Consider the following 26,887-nt stretch of genomic DNA (forward strand, 5'->3'; position numbering starts at 1 on the left):
CTGCTGTAATTCTTTGTATGTAACTCAGCCTCATGAATTCAGTTTGATTTAACTGATGTGGCAGCTGAAGGTTCCAAAGATACCTCAGCCATTCTATGATCAGCAGCTTTTCTTCTTCTCATCCCTTCTTTGACTCTGTGTTTCCGTGTCCATCTCGTTTGACTCCCTTCACTTCCTCCAGTCCTCTTTCCTGGAGATGCTGAGCTGAGGGAGATGAAGTCATACATGTGGAGCATCAATAATGTGTGCACATGCTACTCTTGCTACTCAGTCTGTTTGCCTCCATCTGTCACACACACACACACACACACACACACACACACACACACACACACACACACACACACACACACACGCGCACACACACACATACACTTTTCATCTGAACCTGCTGCATTAGCATGGATGGATATGAACCAAGCGGTTTTTATGTTGGACTAATTAATTATATTTATATTGTTTCATGAATCTGTGTTCCTCTTCAACGTCCTGATTGAAACAGAGCTAAAGTCGATGCTGACTGGAAGCGCTTTGTCAATCAGCACATTGATAAAGGGTTTCACAGCAGCAATGCTGATTAACTGTCTTCTACCTCCAAGTAAAAAAGACATTTTTGTGTGTTTGTGTGTTGTTCTGCTCTGTGCTTGCGACATCTGTCTCATGTCTGCCGCTCTGATGGAACGTCCGTCCTCTGTGACTTCCAGAGGTTTCTACCTTTTTTCCCTGTTGAAAGGGTTTTTAGGAAGGTTTCCTCACCCTGATGGAGGCTGCAAGGACAGAGGATGTTGCATTGTGTAGAGTTTGTAAAGCTCCTCGAGGGAAATTCTGATTCGTTATTTCGGGCTTTACAAATACAGTTTGACTTGACCGGTTTGCGAAAGGACACAAAGAATGCACGCGCGGTGTTAAAGCAGCAGGCCGGCGGTGAAATGGACCTCAGGTCCAGGAAGCTCTCAAGCGCAGTAGGCTTCAGATCAAATGGAGCCAGAACCGTCTTCAGGCTTCCACTCGGTCTTAATGAATGAAGAAAACACTCAGGGGGGTGAACTGCCCGCTCCTGGTCGGAAAAAAGAAAAACGAGCACTCAGTTGATGGTTTGTAAGACGTCATGATCCCAAGAACTCGCAATGTGTCAGGAATAAATTGGATGGGTTCCTTTCATTCCCTACCCATAATGCATCTGCTAAATGAAAATGAATCATGGGGGAGTGAGGCCATCGATTTCGAGCCGTGATTGGAAAAGCGTGTGTTTTAGTGTGTGGGTCTTTGGATGATGATGGTGGTGTGTGTGTCCTAAGTGCTGTGGAGGAAGAGAAGTCATTCGAAACCCTGAGAGAGGTGAAGTGCTAAAGAGTAATATTAATCCATCATGGTGTGTGTGTGTGTGTGTGTGTGCGTGCGTGCGCGTGCGTGCGTGATCATCTTTTACAATCCAAGTTAACTTCTATTGACTTCTCCCTCTGTTTTCTCTTTATGTCTTCATTTTGAAAATGTATGGAGGAATGCGAGTGTGTTGTATGGATGTTCTGATTGAGTGTGTGTTATTCTCCACGCCCACTTTATTCATATCGATCGTCTTTCCCTCATAATACAGATGCAAGCAATAGCTTGCATTAAAGCTGCCCAGTTTTTCACCATGAGTGTTTCTACAGAACAAAATGATGATGTTAGTATTATGTGTTGCACTGGCACACACTTCAGCGTGCATCCAGCCCTGATGTGTTTTCATCTTCCATGTTTTCATTTCGTAGCAAAGACCTCTGGAAACGCTTTTGCAGACAACTGCAGACGTACTTGATGCACAGGCCTTCTTGTCTGATTGTAAATGACTCCACACTGCAGACGCGAGCGCCCCAGCTGCGTTAAACATGTACGACACACTGAGATCAGAAGCCGATCGCATCTCAATATTCTCAGCAGTGCGTTAAAGTCAGTGCTTTTCCTCTCCCCGTGCGTGATGGGCCATCATCGTGATGAGTCAACATAACATGCCATCAAGTAGCTAATTAGAAAGCAGTTCAAGAGAGCAGAACAAGACGGCGTGGAAAACTGCTCCTGAGTGCTAACGTCTTGCTGAGGAGAAGAGTCTTCATCTTAGCGCATGTTGACTTGACTCCAGAGGAAGTGAAAGGACTATTGGTGACTTGATGGTGCTCCCTGCTGGGTGAACGAGTAACTAAAATGAGAATTTCTATTATCCCTTCGATTTTTCCTTCCTCTCTCCTCTGCTCCCCATCAGACAGGCACAACAGAGCACCTCATGCTCTCCCTCAGTCTCCCACCTCTGTCCGTCTCCTCCCAGTCATCTGTGCCTTCCAGCCTGTCTGCTCCCTGTAGTAGACAGGCTGACTCAAGTGTAATGGATAAGCCGCTTCACTATAAGGATCAATAACACTCACTGGACGCCACGCGGCGCAGCACGAGGTGTGTCCTGCGTGACGTGGATGGGGTTAAACACTTCAAGCATGTGGTCAGCTGAGCATTCAGCCTGCGATCTTGTGTGTTTGTGTGTGTGTGTGTGTGTGTGTGCTCTCATGTGTGAGCACGTAATAACCCGTCTCAAATGGAGCAATTGTGCGTGGAAAGGGATTTTGTTTGTGTTAATACCCAAAGAGGAAGAGGAGTAAATATGTCTCTCTCAGCGCTGCGGCTCGCCTGTTGTCAGGTTAGTTCAAGGCAAAGTACACCACCCGTCTGTGTTTGTTCCACAGTCTGAGCCTTTTTTTTCTTACACCATCTTCCCCGGATGCACTTGTTCACCCACTCGCCCGATGACTCACTTGTACTCTTGCATGCAGGGTGTTGTCGAGGTGTGGAGGCTCAGCTCGCTACAGTAATAGCTCTGGGAGGGCCGTGTCGCCATGACTGTGATGAATAGAGCAGGATGGGACGGCTGGAGGTAGCTGTGATGAAATGAGTCCACTTCATCTCTTTTTGGAAAGGAAGGATTTCTGAGGGAGGTGAAGAGGTCAAGAACAAGGGAGTGCGAGGCCAAAGGAGCACTTCAAAATGATCAATATTCTCCAGATGCCATATTCTGGCACTTAGGACAAAGGGAGGTGTATGTTGTGACCTAAGAGCCATTCTTTATCACCAGATCAAACTCTGGCATCTTTTCGGTGATAGTCCCCCCCATAAAATCTTAGTAAAGAGACCTTGCTTTGACAACAGGCGGCATGTCTCCGACTGTAGAATGTAAGATTGAATTTTCAGACTGTGATCTTATTAGAAAAAGGAGCTGTGTGCTTTTCAGAGCAGCACAGGAATCAATCCCATACCAATTACATGTGAGTAGAAAAAACAGAGCCTCCATCAGCTACAGTTTCCTCTCCTCTCTAACTGTGTTTGTATGCAACAGTGACCCCTGTCTGCGGACAGGAGTAGAGCAGCTCAGTGGGGAAGTGGAGCTCTGAGCTGATGACACTCCTGTGCAATCAGCTGGTGCTTTTTGAAGCTGAGCACTCTTGATGTTTAATGTATTTTGAATGGACTTTCAGCTGAATCGCTGCTCCTTTTGATGTGTTTAAATGTCCTGGAGAACTACAGACATGGACGCTTGTCCCCTGTGGCCCGGCAGCCTGCCATGAAAGAACAAGCCTATATCAGAGGAGCGTCACCATCCAAACATGCACTCACTGTTCACACATTAATATATTTAAGACACAGTGACTCATACAGGAACCCTACAGTTTATTCATATCAGGTTGCAGTTATATTGATATTATTTAATGCGCAATCATTAAATCTTTCCCTGCTAGCATTTTTGAACATTTTCACTGATCTTGGAATGTTTTGTGCTATGATGATGAAAAAAAAACTTAAATGGATCAAAAGAAAGCGCAAACCTTCTGTTTTCATTTGAGGAAAAGTGCATCCAGTCTTCTTGGTGTCAAAGAAAACTGCCTTTTTTTTAGACAAAAAGCTGAGAAAACACATTTTTTTGTAAAAGAAGTGATTTCAAGCATAAAATTCATTTGATATTTGTATTCTTTTATTTTCTTTCTTCCCTCATTCCCATATGGCTACTTTGATTGTATATTAAATAAAATAATTGCTAATAATAGGCCTGGTGGGGCCTTCTCTGCCTGACTGAAGTGCTCCTAAGTCAGCCTGGTGCAGTGCCACAGGCCCCCTGGAGAACCACAACATCTACATCTACATCTATGTCTATATCTACATCTATTTCTACATCTACATCTATATCTACATCTATATCTACATCTACAGTATATCTACATCTACAGTATATCTACATCTACATCTACATCTACAGTATATCTACATCTACATCTATATCTACATCTATTTCTACATCTACATCTATATCTACATCTACAGTATATCTACATCTATATCTACATCTATATCTCCATCTACATCTATATCTATATCTACATCAATATCTATATCTATATCTACATCTACAGTATATCTACATCTATATCTACATCTATATCTATATCTCCATCTACATCTATATCTATATCTACATCAATATCTATATCTATATCTACATCTACAATATATCTACATCTATATCTACATCTACATCTAAATCTACATCTACATCTATATCTACATCTACATCTATATCTATATCTACATCTATATCTACATCTACAGTATGTCTACATCTATATCTATAGTATATCTACATCTCTATCTACATCTCCATCTATATCTACATCTACAGTATATCTACCTCTATATCTCCATCTATATCTACATCTACAGTATATCTACATCTATAACTACATCTCCATCTATATCTACATCTAAATCTACATCTATACCTATATCTATATCTACATCTATATCTATATCTACATCTATATCTACATCTACAGTATGTCTACATCTACAGTATATCTACATCTATATCTATATCTACATCTATATCTACATCTACAGTATGTCTACATCTACAGTATGTCTACATCTATATCTACATCTACAGTATGTCTACATCTACATCTACATCTATATCTATATCTACATCTATAAATATACAGTGAAATATTACATCAATAATGGGGAACGTCACAAGCTCGCACTGCAGCATGCCTGTTGTCATAATGGTCTGTTGTCACACTGCTATACTGAACACAGACATTAACTGAGGAAAAAGGTGTACTTGTGTAAATATAACGTTCCTTATAATGTTGTCATGGCCGGACAACTGCATGGTTGTTATCGGTGAATGTCACATTCCTGCTGGTGGGTGGCAGGTGGATAATTTATGCGTATGACATTACTGTCAATGATGCGTGCGTGTGACATCATAACTGTGGTTTTGGTGGGAAATTCCGTTCTTATGTGCTACACTCAACCCAGCCTTCTGAAGAGAGTACACAAAGAATTTAGCTGTGTAGGTCACTCTGATAAACACTTGTGTTCAGTTGATACACACTCATCTTTGGCATGAACCCCGGGAGACGGAAGGGATCTCTCCATCCAGAGCAGAAATGAAGAACTACAGCACCCAGTACTACTTGCTGTCAACATGTGTGCATGTGAGTGTTTGTTTAGACAGAAATGGCAGCCCTGGTGTGAATGATCATACTAAAGACAGGAACACATGCGGTTACAGCAGACTCTCATGTCCTCTTGCAGTAATCCTCCACACGGTGGCGTACTTCACAATACAAAGGCACAAATGGAGCTCGGACAGCTGCTGTAACCTGCTGCACATGTGCAGTCTCTGGTCCGAACTCTTGTCCACCTCCCCGGGGCTTCTGTTTCTCTATAAATGTATCCACTGTCTGATCCCACACTCCAGCCTTTCTCTCTCTTTTTCTTTATGCAAGTCGGTTTTGAACTTTCTTTTTTTCCTGTTTCAAATCTTTTTCCATTCAACTGGAATTTCTCGCCTCCCCAAAGCTTCCCGGACCTCCTCCCACTCGTCGTCCCTTCTGTGGAGATTTCTTCTTCTTCTCCCACTTAGCATCTTTAATGGAATCTTGTATTTTTATCTTGCAATCTGTGTGAGGTGTGATTTGTCTGATCTGTCTGGGCTTGTGGTTGGCAACCGTATTGCTATCTGCCTGAATGGCATTACCCGTCCTCTGCACACCATAATGTTGACAAATGTCTCCATTAATATGCGTGTACTGCTTTTCAGCCACGATGAAAATACTGGCCACTGCCCCCCATAGGCCAGTGTACTGTTGGAGGCGGGTGATCATCATTCATCGTGCCCCCTCGCAGCCCTCCCCGTGAATAACAATAAGCATCGACCTTGGCTCGTGCCTCTGGGAGTGAGATGCTGCAAGATTATCAGATTATTACCAGGCTAAGTCGTGAACTGTTGTGATTGGTCAGCTTTTGGGGTCTTGAGTTAAGTAGCAGGGTCATCCCTGGTGATGCTGAAGATGGATTTAGAGTTTTTGTGCTCATTAGGAATAAGTGGGCGATAATGTGTTTGTGTTACTGAGAGGGGGTGGAGCACGAGTGTGTCCTCTGATATTGACAAAGGCCGTTATTTATGTAGACTTGCCGGTACTAAAGCTCAATTCAACGGACGTAATTACCCTGTGATGTCATCTCGAAGTGAGCAGTTTAGCATTTGGCCTTGAGGTCATGCTTCAACCTAAGTGCTCTCCCGTTTAGGCTTGGTAATAAAACGACTGTGACTTACAGTACACACTTCAGCCATGGCTATAAAAATAATTTGATTGAAATCAGGACAGTTTCATTCACGCTCATCGGGGTAAACCAGGCAAATTTATCCATATGGTTTCAGTCAGCAGGGGGACTTAAAGCGCTTTACACAAATACAATGAAACACCACAAAAAAGTAAAAAACAAACAAGAAAACAAATAGGATGATCTAAATGACCATCAAGAACAACTAGAAGACCTGAGAACATGGACACGGAGTGACAGAAAACATAGCAAGTACTCAAAACACAATAGATGAAGAGAGCTAGTTGAATGTGACTGTCGTCTGGCTGTGGGTGCATTTTAAACACATTGATGGTAAATGTCAGTTGCTTTTTATAATGTCTTTTGTAAAACAGTAAATATTCTAAAGGAGAGCTTTAAACCCTGATTCAAAGCTCTATGATATTGTGAAACTTAAAGTCACATGAATGAAAATTCCCACACCTTTCTTCACCTCCGGACAGCAGCGGACACATGTCCCGGTGCTGGCTGGGACTTGGGAACTGTTTGAACTCATCCAGCTGAGGGGAATTCCTCACCGTTACGTAGCTTATTTTATTACCTCCAATTCCCTATCACAATCAATAAGAGCATGAACAGAGTCACATAACCCATCAATGGGGTCTCTGGTCTTTGTGGTGGTATCCAGTTGAGCAGAAGTCATGGGTTAGTTACTAAAGGCCAGTTAGTTGCGGACCGCATCACATGACTCTCATATATCGATTTCATCCACTGTGCTGATGACACAAGCCAACTGAACCTGACTTTGGGGAACAAACATGCTTGGATTGGAGCAGAGATCCTGAGTTAAGACTAACAAAGCCCAGCTCTGTTTCTAGTGTCACATCTGGCTGCAGATGTAGCAGCATAATGCCTACAAGGAGCCTCATTACCTTTAGTTTTGATCTTCAGGCCTCGTATTAAATACAAACCACAATAATAAATATGCAGTTGCATGGAAAACCCCATGTGTTCTACCTCCCTGGTTCATAAACAACCCCATTACCCTTGACAGTAGCGCGTTTCAGAACTGTTAGAGAAACGATGTTGAGAAATAAGCTTGTTTTTTGGTGTATGCACACAATGGTTGATTTGATTTAAGCTCAAAAACACTCGAGTGGCTCCGTGACACAACAAACAGAAGCAGCATGAAGGAAAGTCAAATCAAGTCAATTTTATTTATACAGCGCCAAATCACAACAAAAGTTATCTCATGACACTTTACAGGTAGAGCAGGTCTGGTACCAAGAAAAAGCAGAGAATTGTTCATTAAAAATCAAAGGTGGGATATCTTTGTGACTGATGAATAAAGTGGTTGAATTCAACTGTTTTTATCAATTCTATTTATCAAAAATAGCTCAATAAACATCTACATAAATAATGGATTTCTCAGCGCTAGCTAACAGTGACCAAGTGGCCCCGACCAACCACATCCTCTTCATTCAGCTTCACCCCTGGGGTTCTGAGAGCCAATATGCAGAGTTTGACATCCTAAGTGAAGTGCTCTCTTTCAATTCTTCTTACAGTTCCTTCCAGATGTCATGGATTCATTGTGCAACACCATGAAGGCCTTTCTAGAGCGGTGCTGCTATCCTCGGTTAAAAACACACTTGTAGTTTTGCAGAGCAGCAGCAGCCTCTGCTGATGCGAGTGTTAAAATGCTGCAGGAAGCTGCTTCATTCAGTCTGACTGGAAGTAAAACAAGAGGCTGCAACAGGGACAGAGGCAGAAACGTGATTCAACATGAGATGAGAAGACTTTTCTTTTGTGTTCAAGTATAAATAAAAGTATCTGCTGCACAACCATTGAGCAACACCATTTGCTAGTTGAGCGCTGGTAATGTTAACGAATATGAAGGCTTGTAATATTTGGGAGACACACATTTGTTTTTGATATTTTTTCTTTCAAATGTAAAAAAAAGAAAGAAAACAAAGCAGAGTAGAATTCTTGTGAACCCCATCTGGCACGTAAATGGCCACGCTGGGCTTTGGCCTTGTAATCATGAGGGCTGAGAGACAGGGGGCAGCTCAAGGGAATTTGAGGCTCGTTGAGGGGCTTAGTAGATGGAGCCCCGTGGGTGGGAAGTTTAGGGCTGAGATCTGGATTTGGTCATTTTTGCAGATTTTCTTTCTTTAGTGATGAATGAGCGAGGGACAGAGAGAAGAGAGAGGCTGAGGCAGTAATCTTGGGATTTGTTTATTTCCTGGTCTTGCAGGAGAACATAGCAGGGGACCACTGAGAGTCATTAACTTGCAGCCATTATGTTAATACTTGTAAACACATTGATTAGTCCTTTATCTGCCAACCCCCCTCACACACTCTTAATGAGTAAATTAATTTCTTTCATGGACAGAATCGTGGTCTATTTATAGCTTGAAGCTACACACACACACACACACACACACACACACACACACACACACACACACACACTGAATTCACTTTTTAGGATTAATATAGACTATTTCCTGGAGACTTACTCTAACCCTTAATCTAATGTTAGCCAGTGACCTCAAAATCAGCTTTTTACCAGTTGGGGACATGGCTTCCACCAGTAACCAGTGATAAGTATGGTTGTGTCCCCAAAAGCAGATTAAGTCACATCCGCAGTCAGAAAATGTGCGTCAGGGTTAGACAAACAGCAGAAGAAGATGAAAAGTGGTGAGAGGTCAGAAGGAATGACTTTCAGATAGACAAGCTGTCATAGTATCCGTTAGAATTTAACATTTAGTATGTTGTCTGGTGACAAAGAAAATGTTTGAGAATATCCATGAAGCATATAAAAAGCACTCTACAGTTCACAGCACCACAAATCACGGCAAGATCACCTAAATTCAAATAAGCCAACGTCTTTCTTGAAGGTTTATTGAAAACAAAACATTAAAATCCTCCTGGCGGGAGGCTGTTGTGTTACGCTGCGTTGAATGTTACCCGGGAGTACCTACTCAATGGAGGCAGTGCTCATTCAAGAGCAAATGACTTGAAATACGAACACTTGTGTACTCGGCTGACTTGCCTGACCCCTCCGACCACATGGTCCGCCTCAGGATACTCACTCACATCTGTTTTGGCTTGACAATCAACAGCGAAGCTCTGGAACTGATACGGCATGCACAGAATTGCCTGTTTCATTGAGCTGGCAAATGCGCTGGCAAAATTTCAGTGTGTAATGACACGTGGGTTGGTACGGAACTGGCTCCAGTTTTTGCCTTTTTTTTCATGTAGAATATGTGGACCTGACATACTAAGAAGAAGAAGTGGATGCACGTTCAGCAGGAGGCTCATACTCTTTGGTTGCTTAGCGCTTAACCATTCATTCCTTAGCAATTATCTCTGCATGGTAATCAACACTGGCCTATGTCCCGTCTCCACATGGTCTTTGCAGCTGAACTACAGAGTCACAGACACATTGTTTACTGTTTCTCTGGTATATTTGTTGTCTGTTATTGATCTGTCGTTTTTAGATGCATGAGCTGTTGGAAGTCCACCAGGTGTGGATATCTGCCAGGATGAAAAGGGCTTGTAGCAGCAAACCCCTTGAGGACATCAACCCATATAAAAATACCTTTTTCTTTACTGGCTACAAAAAAATGGCCTTCCTATTCCACCCAGACACATGAAACCTCCATGTCACCATCCACCCCTCGCTTCCTTCTCTCTGTACCTCCTGGTGAAATGTGGAGAAAGAGCAGACTGCACTGGCTGCTTGGCCCTCAAGGGTAGAGTTTGTTTTCAGGCTCAGGGACTTGAGTCACTGGATAGAGTCTGGACCCCACGTTTCTGTTCGCCCACTTCATCTTCCCACCTCCTCCCTTCCTCGGCTCTGTGCTTTGCCCCACTTTACCCGTAATGCTTTGCAGATGCCCCCAAAACCCTAACCCTCAAAAGAAAGTCAAAAATAGCCAGCTGCACTCCCACTGGCATGTCCTGATGTAATGTAAGATATTAGCTGAAAGGCTAAGAAATTAAGCATTTCCTCTGTTTTTACTTTGTTTCAGGGATGATTAGCTTACCTCACTTCTTGCTGAAAACTATGTAAATATTCATGCTAATAAGCTGCTATGGTGGCTAAAGTAGTTTACTCATGTTTGATTCTTGGATAGTTGTTGAGGGCTAACATCATGCAGTCACATTTTTCTGAAGCCGTTTGTGAATGCATAATGCCAACAGCCAGCAGAACGTGACAGATGCTAACTACTATGACCTGTTTCCTGTGTCTTACAGTAGTTTCCATTGAGTTATCTAGCCCCCTTTTTTTTAAAAGTAATTTTAGGAACTGTTGCAAGAAAGGAAACACACGTTTCACACGTTTCTTCATCAACTGGTATGAAGTCAATTAACTAGGTGAAACAGTAAGAAGAGGAAGAGCTCGTCCTGACCATCAATCGTCTACCAGCCAAAAATGGAGAGTGATTGAGAAAAATGACCTCCGTTGTTCTTTATGCAACCGAGCATCGACCAACAGGTTGGACAGAGTTTGGAATATGGGGACAGATTCCATCAGCCGAAAGCTGGTCGGTCACATGAGTCACAGACACATCACATTACAGCTCATTAAAAAACACACACACACACACACACACACACACACACACACACACACACACACACACACACACACACACAGGCATCATCTTTCAATTTTTGCATTCACTCAAGCATAAAACATTTTGTGAAATTGAGGGAGATTTTAAAAACAAAATCTCTTTCTGTCTTCATCAACATCCTCTACTGTGAATCAAAATGCATTGACGGAAACAGACGAGGTATCCACGCGCTGGCCCTATGTGTTGGGCTCCCCGCTCTGTTTGACTCGGGTTAATCATTCCTGATCCACGATCTAATGCACAGATTGAAATACAGTGCTGGTCAGTGTAGTCCTGCACCTTCATGCTGAGTCATCTTAGGTTGGCCCAGAAACTGCTTCCACCTCGGCTGCCTTCCTCCAGAGCGGGACTTGTTTGCCGAGCTTTGAGGTCGCGTTTGCCTTTCGAACCAAGCGCAGCATGAATAGGTTCACAGGCTCCGTGGGTGTTGGAGACAGCAGAGTACTTTTCATGCTGCTGCTGCTTTCTGGCAAACACAACTAATTCATTGTCCCTCCTGTCACCTCAGTGAGATGTTACAAGCAGTCATTTCCAGGTCACACTTGTACAAATATTGTACTGTTGGCCTCACAGCCTGTATCGATCTTTTACCGTTAGCTCGTTCCATTAACCCAGCAGGCTCTCCTACGTGCGTATCATATTAGAACTTTGATCATTTCTATGGTAAATGATCAGAAATTTGCCTAGGTCTCACTTGGACGCACAAACTTAACTTATTCCTGCACCTTTCAGACCTCAACTTTGACTTTTCCTAATATTGGCAGGTGGAATTGGCAGGTAGATTTGAAACATCCTGTCCAGCTGCATTTGATAATGGTGTTAACAGAACAGGCACAGTTGTGATGCTCATTAAGACTGGATCCACAATGCATGCTTTATTTCATCCTTCCCTGTCTGCTTACTCACCCGGCTACTGCATCTCCTTGGCTACTTTGTGTCTCCTTTTCTGCTTCTCTGCTGGCAACTCTAATGTGGAATTAATCCTAGTGTACGTTTTATCGTGAAAACTATATTTCGAGAAAAGTGCTGTTTACATGGTAAAGTGAACCCAGCATTTAATGTGAACGCATTTCTCGTGCTTGAACAGAAGATGTCATTATCTTTAATGCCACTGTGGCAGAGCTAGAGTGAAATGGGTGAACACCCCAGCACAGCCTCCATACCTCCCAGTTGTTGACAAGACCATTGACCAGAATCTTGTCTGTTAGCGATGTATCAGAGGTCATGTGTCCAGAGTAGCTTGAGATGGATCGGATGAGGCAAGGGGTCAAGTCCCGCTCTCTCCGTGTCCCACTTTGGTGACAATGAAGCATATTCTGGTTGCGAGCACACAGGGGTCTTGGTGGAGAGGTCAGTATAAAGGCTTCATTCATCTGCTGTGGCTTTCCACAAAAAGACACAAGCGTCAGATCACGGGAGGATGAATGAGGGGGAAAATAGAGAGAGGACAAGAATAGTGACACAAACGAAGCCTGAGCTGTTTCATCTCCAGTAAAGTGTTGCTCGTGTTCTTGCAGGTGTAATATGTTGTCTACCTGCCCTCAAACTGTTGACCGTTGGTGTTTCCATGTGGTCACATGCACTGCTGAACTGTCAGCGTGTGCACTGACATGCCCCTTTATTAGCTGGAGTGCAGCCACGGTGAGATCCAAGAGGAGGTTTTCATTAACCTCCTGCTGTGAGAGGGCACTACCTTGACTACTGGCTATGCTGCTCGGAGGTCCCCCTACTCTCCTGGCACTGTGGTGTAATATTATGGTACTAGTCGCTCTATATCACACCTGGTAGGATGAGAGGTGGCTCATTAATGTAATGGAGTGTTTCACAGGGGGCCAGCAAGGTCAGCTGTCCCAGTCAGGCTGATCCTGAGAGAACAACCGGGATCATTTACACATAAATCTTACCCGTGGGTGCTTTTTTCTGATTCTGCTTTAGTATACATACAGGCACCTACATATAGCATCCACGGCCCTCTGCTAGAGCTACCATCAGCAGCTGTCTGGCGCTCCTCTTGAGTCGTGTTGCAATCTGTCATCCACAGACCACTTTGGCCTCCGGTATCTATAGTATATCCCATCATGCAGGCTGAGGCGTTGATAATACTGCCTATAATATACAGGGTATATAGTACACTTCTTTTGACGTGAAAGGGAGTACTGGCAGGGTCGAATGGAATTCAGCCCTTTGCTGCACCATCTTTTGGCAGTGTGCTTCAGTTTCATTACTCAGCATGCATCAACAGTGGTACTGCAGAAGGATGAGATGGCAAAACCTGCGGTGAGGTGAGGGTTTGATTTGCCCCTTGGGAAGCTGCAAGGCTGAGTTTCCAGAATTGTGTTATATTGTGCATTTTAAGGTGTGGGGCAGCACGGTGGTGCAGTGGGTAGCACTGTTGCTTCACAGCAGGAAGGTTGAGTGTGGAGTCCTGACTGGAGCACGGGGTCTTTCTGGGTGAGTCTCCATGTTCTCCCTGTTCCTGCTGGGTTCTCTCTGGTACTCCAGCTTCCTCCACAGTCCAAAGACATCAAGAGGGGACCAGGTTAATCCAGACTCTAAATTGACCGTAGGCGTGGCTGGGAGAGCCAATGGTTGTCTGTCTATATGTGTTGGCCCTGCCATGGACTGGTGACCTGTCCAGGGTGAACCCCGCCTCTCACCTGAAGGCTGCTGGGATAGGCTCCACCCCCCCACGACCCCTAACAGGATAAGAGGTAGAAAATGGATGGAAAGGATTTTAAGGTGTCACTTTAGAAAAGTTAAATGGAAACATCGAACTTTGACAAAACGTATCGGGGCATTGTGGTGCCTGCTTGAGGCGGTCGTTACCTTTTTAAAACAAGAGTTCATGTTAATGTGCCTGGAACTTTGGGGGTGGGAAAAAAGCTTAGATGCAAGGAACATTGAACAGACTAAATCAGAGAAATACCCTCAAGGCATCCAGACATATGGTATTTATGTGAGGTGACAGTGACGTTGACTTTTAACCCCCAATATCGGTTCCTTTTTTTTTGCTTGAGTGGCTTTTGAGCCAAATTTGAAGAAAGTCCCTCAGGTTGTTCCAGAGATGTTGTGTTAAGGGAATAATGGGGCGCAGGGACAGACGTCATGACGGAAATGAGAAAACATCATAACTGTGGCTTTCAGTGGCACGGAGGAAGAAGAACATCCACTCACTGAGCTTTTATTCTGAGCTGAAATTGACACGATTGAATGTTCAAAAGAAATGTGTTGGGTATAAAAGGCTGATAACTTGTTAATTGATATTGGAAATGGAAAGGAGGGCTAACCTTAACATGTCTATTATATTTTTGGACATCTACAATTGTCCTTGTATGAATAAATAAATCATAAACTGTAGCTCAGGGTCGAGTCAGTAGATGAATAGTGATTTGGTAATTAATGATCCGGAGAAACTTCAGCCGGCTCAGTTTGATAGATGTCAGTATAACGACTGGAAATGTTTGGCATGACTTGAACACAAACACTGTCACTGTGGATGTTAGCTTCTATTCAACCGTTAGGTTTAGAGCTACGGGTTTAGCAGGCTTGCTAATGTAGTAAACAGAAGCGTGAGTGGCATGAGGGGTGTCACAGTAAAAGAGGGGTCAGTTAATTCACTTTCCAAACCGTCTCTTCATCTTTCACGAACTAAGTAGGAACTGACCAAGAAGACACCTCTTCACTCTGCACCTCGTCCTCTCGGCTGCGATACTCAGAAGTCAAATTGGGCCTCACGTGAGAACCGATCGTACATGTAAATTTGCTCTTAAATGACTCGCACAAGCAATTTACGAGAGTTTCTGTATTCACCAATATTCTTTTGTTCGGCTGGTTCGTTTTGTATGTCTCTACTAATGAATGTGTCAAGATGAGTTTTGATGGCTGAAACTCGATGCTTGTTCCAACTGAACAACTCTGAGGAATCGGTTAAAATCTGCACATTTAGGGGGACACTACTGTGACAGAATCACATCAGAAAAAGACCTGAAAGACGAGGGAAGGGATGAGGCGTGACGGTGCATTTCTGTTAGCAGCACTTTCTTTTTTCACCTGATCTCTCACTCCCTTCATCTTCTAACTCGATCACCACACTGACCATCACTATTGACAAGGCACACTCAGCAAAGCAACCCCCGCACACTCATCCCTCCAGCCCTCCCCTCTAAAGCTTGTCCTTGTGCAATAATCCCTTTAAAATCCATTAGCAAGGCATGTTAAACTGACCCTTTTTCGATCAAATGTCGGGAGAGGTCGTCTTCTTCTCCGACAGGGAGGGAGGAAGAGAAGAAGGATAGGAAGAGGATGGTAGTGCTGCTTCAGAGTCACATGACTCATTTGTATCTGTTGCGGGGAGTACGGGGCGGCTGGCCAAAGTCATCCCTCCCTCTCTCTCCATCCTTCACTCTGCGTCTCCCCTCTCCTTCTCCCTCAACACATGCATTTGTTAGAGCACTAAAGCCGATTGCACGCATGCGTTCATGCGTGAGTGCAGTTGCCAGTTTTTGCTGTTTAGGAGTGTCAGAGCGCAGCAACTGCATGTTTTGTTGTTGACTCTTGTGTCACTAATCATGTCCCTCTTGTGTTGCTTCTCTCTTAGGGACTATGGCTCCAAGCGCAAGTCGGGTAAGTCACCTGTTTCCTCCACTCTCCTTCCCTGAATTGTTCTCTCTTAACTTATTAAGATCCGGGGGCGTGTTGCATGACACATGTCTCTTTACCCTCTCCGTGAATGATCTGTTATTCATGTGATGTCAATGTGTGCTTTGTTTACTCATCCTGCTGTGGGACGCAGACTTTCTGTCGACTGTGTTTTGGGGCGGGTGCAAAGAGTTGTCATGCTCTATCCCTCTGGTCATAGATCTGTTCTACAGTCCAGGGTGGGGTTTCGCAGTTGCCTGATAGTTCCCTTCTAATGTCAGAATGGAGTTCCGTGAAGATACATTATTCATCGCTGTTGTGGCATTTAGGACTTAAAGGACTGTCAGCTGAAGTCTAAGGCGGCGCGATGTCTATGACATTTTTTCTTCAGTCTCATTAATTAAAAATAGAATGAATTAACTACATCCCTTTTACGGCGATGCCTCAAAAATAAGGGTTTGTGAAGGGCTTGGAGTTTCTCCTGATGTCTTACGGCTTGTAATATTTGCGTATGTTTCTGCATAGCACAAGATCATATGTTAGGACCATTCATTCTTTACTGTTGAAGTTTTAGCCTCATTAGCCTTCTTAGCAAACGTATGGTTCTTAGAGGGTATTAGCAGCAGTATAGCTGCTTAGCTTAAGCATTGGTACATGTGAGTCACTAATATATTAATTTTATGTGTTGAAGGCACAGTACTGTAGGCTGAAGACATGGAGGGAAATGTCAGTCATACTGCTCATGAATAAGTGAGGAGAAGATGCAGGAAACTGAGGTGAACAGAGAGCTGTTGCTACAAATGCTCTTAAGGACTAATTAACTTAGTGAACGCCCCTACCCTGAGATAGCTTGAGGCTTAACATACCAGTGGTTCGTATGTTGCACCTCCCTCATGTCTACACCTTTCGTAGACATTTTGATGAAGTTCAAGTTAACACTACCCATAAAAACTCCTGCCCACAGCATGTTGATGGACATAATTCTTCGGATGCTTCGGACTAGGAGGTTGGGGCAGTGAACAAACACTGTGTAGATGGGGCCTAGCAGCTGCACCAAGGCAAGTGAAAAGCTCAGCACTTTTGACTTGGAACTCCTGGCCCTCTAACCCACCATTCGCCATTTCTGTTTATTGTGGGAGGGGCACCGGTTAACAGCATTTGTGAACAAGAAGTCACTGATTGTTGCTTTGGTGTAAGCAGTTAAGCCGTGATCAGCAGCTGCAGCTCTTTTTCATCTCAGAATGAAAAGGAATGGCTATTATGTTGCTGGAATATTTGATGGGCCTCTGTTGTCCTCCCATGGGTTCACATACCTCCTCGCTATGGTGGATAGGATCGTGTGGTGGCTGGAGGCTGTTCCTTTATACACCGCAGCATCCGCAGAGATGGCCTGGGCATTTATTGAGACTTGGATTGCCTAATTCAGTGTCCCATCTGATGTTCCTTCTGACTGAGGGCCTAAGTTCTGGAATGTGGTGGCTGACAGCCTTGAGGTGAAGCTCTACCATACTACCATGCTCCCCTCTCCACCAAGTGAGCTATCTGCATCTCTCCAGTCTGGGTTCAAAGACAGCAGCCAGTTGGACAGGCTGCCATGGGTCATGTTGGGTCTCTTCATTGTCCCAAAATAGGACCTCCGTTCTTGTCTGTTGAGTTGATTTCTGACCAGTCATTCCGAGTACCAGTGGAGTTCATCCCCAGTGCCGTGGCCCTTTGGTTAGTGGCCCAGAGGCGGGCCACACTTTGGAAAGTGCCAGGGGTTTTTGCAGTGGTCCCCACATCACCTTCAGCAGTCCCATGTTCTTGGCTGTCTACGATCATGTACGTGTTTGTCTACCACAGTCCCCTTAGCCCACCTTATGATGGCTAATTCTGCATCCTGGTGGTGGGGGACAATACTTTCTTAAGACTTTCTTGGTAGCAAGCTGGAGCGTATTTCAGAGGACCACCCATTGGTGGGGGAAACCTCCATCCCACTGTGATGCATCAGAGACTGTTCTTCTGAAGGACCCCCCCACCCGACTGACTGACTCCTTTTTGACTGACAAGTGTTATTTTCAAGCCTGAGGGAATTATGAGAGGGCTTCTGTTGTGACCCAACAGCCTGTTGATGGATGTAATTCACCACAACTGCTGGGATGTGCCCAACACACAACCAGGAAGTGAAAGCAAGAAGCTGCGTGTGTGTGAAACTTTTGGTGAGGTGTAAAATAAATGACATTGTGCAGCCAAAGTATTTGCTTCAGTGATCATTCAAGCGGCGCCTACAAAGGTGAATCTATTTTTGGACTAAAAGCCCCTGAAATGTTTGACTTTGCTGAGACGAATCAGTCGGTTATAGCACCAGAGAGAGCTCATTACCAATTCAGTTACATACACATTCCTCGCTGTGATTTGATTTCTTGGAAGCTGATTACCTTTGCAGATAAGCGGACTTGTTTTTTTCCCCCCTGCATCCTCTTAGTATGGTGCACTTTGAAACTGGAGACTTTAATCTTTGTGATCACCGTTTGTGGTGTGTTGCTCAGGTGGAGGCTGCGCCACCGACCCAGCATCTCTGCTGCGACTTCAGCTGACATGAAGTTAGTCTGTGTTTCAAGACACTGAGGAGGAGGAGCGGCATGGCTAAGATGTAGAGTGGCCATCTAGCAAGGGTTGCTGGTTCGATTCTCACTTTCACTGTGGCCATGTCAAAGTATCCTCGAGCAAGATACTCCTAATTGCCCCTGATGGCCCTAGGACGGACTGGTGAGCCGTCCAGGGTGAACCCTGCCCCTCGCACACTGTCAGCTGGGATAGCCCCCCCCCCCCCCCCCCCCCACTTGGAGTTAGGCATAGGCTTCATTTCACCTGCAGTGATAATGTGTACTGAAGCCTCTGTGGCATTATGTTCGACAGTGACAACATAAGGATGAAATAACCAGCACTTCCAATGAAAGATAGCAAGAACACACACACAAATGCCTGTTTTTCAAAGAAATGCATTTTGACTGCGACTCAATCATTGATGAGTCTCATGTTCCAGCACAACGTGGTCCAGCGCAAGCGTCTGGAGCACAACATGAGTCGGCAGATATTGAATCTGTGCATGAAGTCAGTTAGCATGAGAACGCCAGTATCGGCACCAATCCAATATGTCATGTCAGATGTCCTATCTGTGGTATGACCTGTCAATCATACTGTAGCAGCACCCTAAAAACATACACCGCTTTATTGTTTCTTACTCCAGTTGGGACCATAATCTTCACAATGCCAATCATGCAGTGGAAGGCCTCCACCAAGCCAATCCTCTGGTCTCATTTATCATACAAGGCAAACAGGCATGTCATCACAAAAGAAACCAAAGTTATCATGGATGAACAATTTGAGATCAGTGTTTGTGTTCTCCATGCTGCCAAACACTGATTCATTTTGTGTTGCTTTAACAGGAGGAATAGATGTCCGACGTGTTGTTTTAAGTCAGGTCAGGTTCTGAGAGTTTCAGGGGTCAGAGCTCCGTGCTCCTCCCCTGCTTGCACAGTGCAGATGGAGCTCATCCATCTCCATGTGAGGGCCAGATTGAGAGGCAACAGAGGAGGGTGCTGTTTGGGCTGACAGTCAGCCTCTGGTTTGTTTACGTGGCACAGTGGATCTGATTTCAGACTCGCTGGGGTCAATGTTATTTACTCAGCGGAGGGTTTTGCCTTCATGCTTGTGTGTTAGTGTGGACAGTGCGGTTTGTGTGTGAACACATCTATTTGGTGCTAATTAGGATGTCAGAACCAGGCTGTTGTTTGTACCATCAGGAACTCCTCTGTCAGGAGACACATTTATCGGACACCGACACCCTACGCTGCCCCCAGGAATACAACTGTTCTCTACTGTTGCATGTTCAATGTGGCATTGAGCACGTTCACGCATCAATAATGTCAGCACAGTTTTATCACATTATTGTTGAAGCTACAGTAAAGACCATATTGATTTTAGCTTAAAAATTTGCAGGGGAGGGATGGCACTACAGGTCTCGCTGCAAGCCCCTCCGCTCAGTTCAGACTGACTGGTTGGTGTGGTAAACAAATCTCCAGGGCACAGCCATCTTGGCCCTCTCACTTCTGACAGCTCTGTTTTCCCTATGACGACTGCTGTTAATAATCTCTTCATGTTTGTACTGCACACAAGCTCTCACAGCAAATTCCATACTGACTCCTTTTAAAAAGTTGAAGTGCTGCCGAACGTGCCACGAAAGTTTAACCTGAGCTGAAGCTACATGTAATCAGGCCACAAATCAAGAATTACTACACAATTCGTTGATTTTTTAAAAAAAATATTTAATGAATTTTCAAACATTTGAATATCAAAACCCACCCCTAATCACAGTTCTCAGCTGACCCACATGCACAAATACTCAGAGCCTCTGAAGTCAGCGTTTACTGAACACGGAGAAGTTGAAGTGCAGATGAAACCAGAGAACAGTTGATAATAACGAGGAAGAAAAAGAGAGCTCAGGAATTCTTCATCACCAGAGCTATCAAGCAACTCATGGTTTATCCAGGCCAAACTCCCAAAATTGGATTTTACTCACAGGATTCTTCGTGTTGATTTCCTGTGGTTGTAATGTGAATTAGCATAACAGGTTTCCATGCAAAATATGAAAAAAGGATAGAATTTAAGATATTTCCATGTCTGGATGAATACGGAAAAAAATAAAAAAAGTGTATGAGAAAATTGCTCATGGCAGACTGTTGCTCATAATTAGTTTTCAAAATATGAAATTTTCAATAAATTGGCCATAAAAGTGGACTCTTCCATGATATTTTGATCATGGATGTATATGTTTAATTGTAGGGTTTCATTAACATCCATCCATCCATCCATTCTCGTCTCCTGCTTGTCCTGCTACAGTTGTGGGTGGAGCATTTACAAACCCTGTCAGCCGTTTCTACGGGGATGATTTGACTCTTCCTCTCCTTGGGGAGACTGAAGACATTCTCCCAGGTTTTGTTGCTTGAAGTGGTTGAAAACTTAGAGTTTGGACAACCTCTTCTAAGCAGAACTAATCCAAATCTTTAGGGCGGTCCCCCTGTGAGGCGCAGCGGTCGTGTACCAGTAAACATCACAATGTAAGAAGCGTGGAGCCGCTCTTGCTACTGTCCAAGCAACCATCTGGCGTTCAGAAATCTCCAGACTTCTGTCGGCATTTGGAGATTAGAGATGCCAAAGTGGTCGCAGCTATCTACAGAATAGTCTGAGAATTTGAATCTGGAAAAGTGTTGTGAAATGGAGTATGATCAGTCTGCAAACCCTTCGCAGACTCTTATTCATTAACTATGAAATATTCAGGAATGGAACCACTGTTTTTTTTTATTTTTGTTTTTACCAGCTGGAGGCCAACAGCTGCAGTCAACTGGAGGACAAATGTTGCTGTCATTGCAACAAACTGATCAAACTAAAACTACAATGACAACATCTGAGCACTTAACTGGAAACAGACACTAGTCTGATGGTATTGTTTTGTGCTTGGAGAATGAAAATCTGCCCGTGGACAAAACAAAACTGACCAGTTCCAATGACTTTGGTTGAAAGTTTTCAACTCATGTCCCTTCAGGTCTTAACACCGGGTTGTGTGCAGAAAAGCAAAAAAACAACAACCCCAAACTCTGACCTAAATCATGGCTTGTTTGTTCAAGGTAGCACTGAACTGGATGGGTTATAGTTGTTTTAAGGTCAGAGTGTTAGTGGGTTTCTGAGGGTGCTGTTGGATTTTAGTGGTCAGTGTGCTTGAGAGTTTGTTAACTGATATTTTTGGACAGTTTTGCTGTTGTTAGTTGTCAGTCTCCATTAGCTTCAAGCTTACCACACATGGCACATGGCTTTCCGCAATCTGGAGTCACAAGGAAGTGATGCGGGAGGGAGAAAACATCTTTGTGAGCTCAACTCCCGTTTTTCTGGCAAGGAATATAAATATGTGTGAGTACTTGAAAGGCGAGAAGAGGTGAGGGGAGTGGAGGATGAGTCTGGATTGTCTAAAAAGTGACAGTGCAGTATGTGTCATGTGATTTCTCTCAGAGGCACTCACACACACACACACACACACACACACACACACACACACACACACACACACACACACACACAGACCTCTGTTTGCATTCAAACAGAATTTGTCTCAGTCAGGGACGAATGGTCTTGTTGCATGAGTGATGGTCTTGTTGCAGGAGCGCTAGTCCCGGCCTGTGCTATGACATTGTTGGCACCGGCGTCAGAATCGATGGCTGTGTCTGATCAATCCCGGTTAGCTCTCGTAGTTTACTTTCGTCACGGTGTCAGGTGACTATTTGTGTATGATGGCAGCAACCCCGACGAGCTGCGTGCTGCGCTGCTCCCCAATGAGACCTTTCACTAAGACAGCAGCCGTCTCTGCTCTTTTCTACGCCGCTCCTCTTTCTACTTAACCGGGATTTAGTTTTCCCCTGCACAGAGAACCAATGTAGCAGGTCATGACTGGGCTCAGCTGTGTAATATTGTACGGAAGGGTTTAAGACCCACAGAAATGTCAAATGGAAACAACACAAAGCAGTAAGAGAAAGCATATAAAATAAGAGTTTGTAGCATTCAGAGCCTGTACTGATAGCTTTAGGTTTGCACCAGCTCCTGAATTCTACAGTTTCATTTGGCAGAAGCTTTTGTCCAAAGTGACTTACAACACAAGCAAGACTGATTCTTTTAAAAATATCTGTTTTAACAAAATGACAAATCTCTCGTTTTATTTTTCAGCCTCTTGTCATTTTCACACATTCAAAACAGTTTCATAACCAATTTTTTTCCAAATAGAATTTGTCTGCTTCAACTTTCCAGTTTTACGTTTCAGCACGTTTTTGTGTCAGCAAGCGTTTTTCCAGCGTGGAGATTTACTCCTCAAGCAGTGAGTGACAGCAGTAGCAGCTTTGATCCTCGGTAGTATTCAAGCGATTTGATTGGTGCAGTAAAAGTATGGAAGATGAAGGTGCAGGTTAGCCAGGAGCATCTTGAGCTTCTTTATCTTGGCTTGAGGGTCCTTAGCCTCCTCTAACACTGCAGCCACACACTTTTTAATTTTTTTTGAGGGGGGGGGGCCATAGATGCCTTTATTGAACAGTAAACGAGAGAGAAAAGGGTGTGTGACATGCAGCAAAGGACCTCCGGCCAGGATTCAAACCAGGGTCGGCTGCGTACGTGACATGTGGACCACCTGAGTGAGTCCTGCAGCTACATTCTTGTCTGGCACTGTTTGTCAAACACAGACCGTTCAGATGTCACCTGTCACGTTTTGCTTGTGCAGAAGTGTCACCACAAATGCTCAATCTTGGCGTTGGGGTTCACTCAGACAGGAAGGTGAGAAGACAGCTGGGACACTTAAAAGAAGTCTTTGAGCTCACAAAACCTCTGCAGAACTTCTGTATGGAAACCAATTAAAATCGTAGCCAGTCTCATATTAGACTGGATAACTATTCGCCTGTCAACAACAACGTAATGATCATGGACCGTGCAGGATCAGAACGTGTCCAGATATCAGTAACTGTTCTAGTTCCAGTTTAACTTCCGCTGTTTTCTACATCTAAAAATAGCTTTCAGAAACATTTAGCAAAGCTTTATGAGCATCGGAGGAAAGCTGGTGCTTCGTTTGCTCAAAGATATCAGAAGCTCAAGCACAGTGGGTCTTTCTGTTGCCATCTGAGGTCAAACCGATACACTTAATTTGTTCGTGAATTCATAATTAAACTCCTACAAAAGTCAAGCCAAGCTGCCATGTTTCTCTACCCGCCATGACAACTTCCAGTCTCCCTTGGGGTTGACCGACAAGGACGTTCTCCAACAGAAACATTTCTGCGCATTCATTTCTTTCTAACATGAGATCACATCAGTTCACGAGCAGTGAGATTAATCTGACCTCTTTTATTTACAAAGTGCTTCCAACTTTGACAATCTGCATCTTTTCAGTATCATCAGCAGAGTCACTAGCTCAGGACTCTGTGTGTGGCAGCGCTGCCACTAGAATGCCCCCCGTTCCTCTAACCTGCAGTTCACCTCTCCTGTTTGCCTGCTGTAGACCTGCCTGGTCCTCCTCGCTCGCTCCGTCAGCATCACATTGTACACCTTTGAATGGAGATCCTGCACTTCAGATCTACAGGCCACAGTCTTTAGTCTGTTACTGGACTGTGAGTATCAGGTGTGGGGGAGAGATTTGGGTGATTTCACCAACAGGAAGTGTTAGTTTAAAACACAATCTACTAAATCAACAACAAAACAAGATGGATGGCTAATGATTCCCTCCAATCCAAACCTAGAAAGACGGCCCATATATCAACGTGCTCTGGTGCTCAATTGCAGGGTAATGTAGGCGTTGTGGGTCGGAATTCTTGGAAACTCAGCTGCTGCGGTAAAGGAACGGCGTCATCACCCAAACCTGAAATGAATTAAGCATAAGGGTTGGGGGTGTTAGCATGGAGGACCCAGGTTGGAGGGGAGGGTTAATATCAATCAGATGTTGAGCTGCCGGGTGGGTAGCAATCACGGGAGAGCGTCAGTGAGTGACTGACCTGAGACCAGCCCGTGTCCCTCCCTCTGGGGCCGAAATCAATCCACCACAGCTCCAGATGCTCTGGTGGAGATGGAGTGGATTCAGCTTCATGGTGGGAGCAGCTCTGGCCTGGATCAGTGCGACATGCTGCTCATCAAGTGTCAGAACCTTTATTTAGGAAACAGCTGTACTCCGAGATTGATGAGGCTTTGTGCTCCAGCACTCTTTCTGCCGTCCAAGATTGATTGGTTTGCTTTTGAATGTTAGTAATTGTTTTGAATGTTTTCAACGGCCCTAGTGGGATATAACAGGATAGATTAAAGGCCGTTCAAATTCAACTCGAATGAAAACTTAAGTCTTTATCAGAGGCTCGATGACTTTGTTCAGATACCCGTTGCCTTCAGCGTGTATAAACCCTCGGAATCCACTGCCTTGAGCTTGGTGAGCTGGGAGCCTTTGGGACCATACCAGAGTCCTCCATCATTCTGTGACACTGTTCTGTGGAAATGCAAGGTTTCACAATAGCTGCCGATTATTTTGGTGTTTATAATTCCAATTGGTCTTTTGACATGTGTTCTTCATTATTAAGTTTCACTAATTGTTCTCGCAGTCGAAAATAACAAATTACTGGAAGAACTTGTTTTTCTTTCTCGTGTCACATTTGAGTCAGTAGTGAAAAGACCACTGTGTAAAATCTAGTGACATCCAGCAGAGAAGTTTCTCATTATTGTTTCTCAACCTTTCAGCTACAAGGAACTGTGAGCCTGCACCTGCTTAACAGTTTAAAACACTACTTTACCAAGACAGTGAAATTTGCCTTTCAACACTCACAGATGCCCCCCCCCCCCCCCCCCCCAAGTTTTACTGCTATTTGTAGTCAAACTCCATTAACTTCAAGTTTATTATCTGTAGCTGGACTTCTGGAGTCACCAAGAAGTTATTTATGGGGAAAACATCTTTCTGAGTTCAGGACACAAACTGAGTAGATGAAAGATAATTACAGCACTTCAGTGTCTGGGCTGCAGAAACCTGGGCTGAATACCATGGCACCATCTGCTGACAATACCGCTGAAAGTGGGCCAGAGAAAATTAAAATAGCAGTCAGAAGTTAAGGTAAAGACACCAAACCTCACGAGAACCCCCTCTGTAACTGTGGTTTGGTATCATATTTGAACCAGTAATGGAACTAGAACTCACTGAGCTGAGCTGCTCGCGTTGGCAAGTCAAATGCCCTTCAGTCTTTTGTTTTTGATGTATTGGTGCCTCCTCAGGCTAGACGTGTTGCTCTGACCTGCTTTTAGGTCAAGTTTGGTACCAGACCCAACATTATGTGCAGTCTAGCTGCTTTGTGTGGTGATGACATGAGGAATGAAAGCACAGTTCAGTGTCCCCGTTCATCTCTTCTCCCTTTGAATTCATAAAATCAAAGCCTCTGTATTTGTTCTGAATATTCTCAGAAAATTAAACATTTTGTACAGTTCAGTCCATCAATACTCCAAACAGCGAGAAAGTCTCTGCATGGAGCTGATATTGATTAGCAGCAGCTATGTTGAGCATGCTAAGCTAACCTTGACAAACCACAAATATTCTCACGTCCACTTACTAGCATCAAGACCCTTACGTGCTACCGAATAACTTTCGGAGGGACTTCGGTCTCCAGCTGCCGTGTGTTAAGAACAGAGGTAAACTGACTTATCAAAGATCGTTTGGAGGCATCAGCCTCTTGACAAATTTGTGCAGATGTTCCTAAAACGAACAATATGTGAACTCCACAGTGATTCTCAGTAGGAATGTGGCCAACCCTCTCCTCTGCAGGCCTGCAACAATCCTCCATTCCCTGCCTGATAATGTTTTCATTTGATGAGCGAGGCATGGCTATTCACTGACAGAGTTTGAGGGTGTAATTGTCAGTCGGTCCGACTTGCAAGAAAAGATGGAGGAAGGTCCATTCACAATAATTTGAAATAAATCTAAAATCAAGCTTCAGATCAGGACTTTCTGGAAATATACAGAATCTTGGTCATTCCAGCTTCCGTCCCTTTCTTTTCTGACACATAGCATTCAATTTCCGGGTTTGGGGCTGAGATGTTTTTTGAGGAGAGGCAGGGGGGAGTGAGGAGTAATGACTTTGGATGTGGCTGACGCCCATCTCAGACATTCCAGGAGGTCCAGGCAGAGGGATGGAAGGAGCGACATGAGGAGAGACGGGGGAAAGGGGATCATGGGAAGGGTGGGGTGAATGTTTTGCGAGGCTGAACAAGGGATGAAAGTGAAGGGTGTTTGAAAAACAGTAGAAAACCAAAGTCTGTTGCCCTCAGATGCACTTTAACGTCAGCAGGAAGAAAACACTCGGAGAGTGGGGATTTTCAGGCTTTTGTGTTTTCATGAGGTGTGATTAAGATTTACCATCCTGTGGCCTTCTGCATACTCTCAAACTGAATAA

The 26,887-nt window shown here is 44.2% G+C and overlaps 1 protein-coding gene across 8 annotated transcripts in view; it reads left to right on the forward strand.

The window, feature by feature from the left end:
* The window catches only part of sh3pxd2aa (SH3 and PX domains 2Aa), a 118,501-nt gene that overhangs the window by 48,227 nt on the left and 43,387 nt on the right, over positions 1–26,887 (forward strand). For 7 of the 8 annotated variants that reach the window (XR_015117520.1, XM_086210499.1, XM_086210503.1 and 4 more), the window contains one exon: positions 15,868–15,893. Coding sequence is in view for 6 of the 8 variants with exons in the window: in XM_086210499.1 (XP_086066625.1) it covers positions 15,868–15,893 (26 nt within the window). In the remaining 2 variants the exon portion in view is untranslated. Of the gene's footprint in view, positions 1–15,690; positions 15,753–15,867; positions 15,894–26,887 lie in introns of those variants that run through there. The other variant, XM_086210505.1, reaches the window with a different exon arrangement.

Source organism: Aulostomus chinensis, chromosome 8 (genome assembly GCF_037954235.1).
Source record: "Aulostomus chinensis isolate RoL2024-O1b breed Wild chromosome 8, RoL_Achi_v1.0, whole genome shotgun sequence".
In the NCBI taxonomy this organism is placed as follows: Eukaryota; Metazoa; Chordata; class Actinopteri; order Syngnathiformes; family Aulostomidae; genus Aulostomus; species Aulostomus chinensis.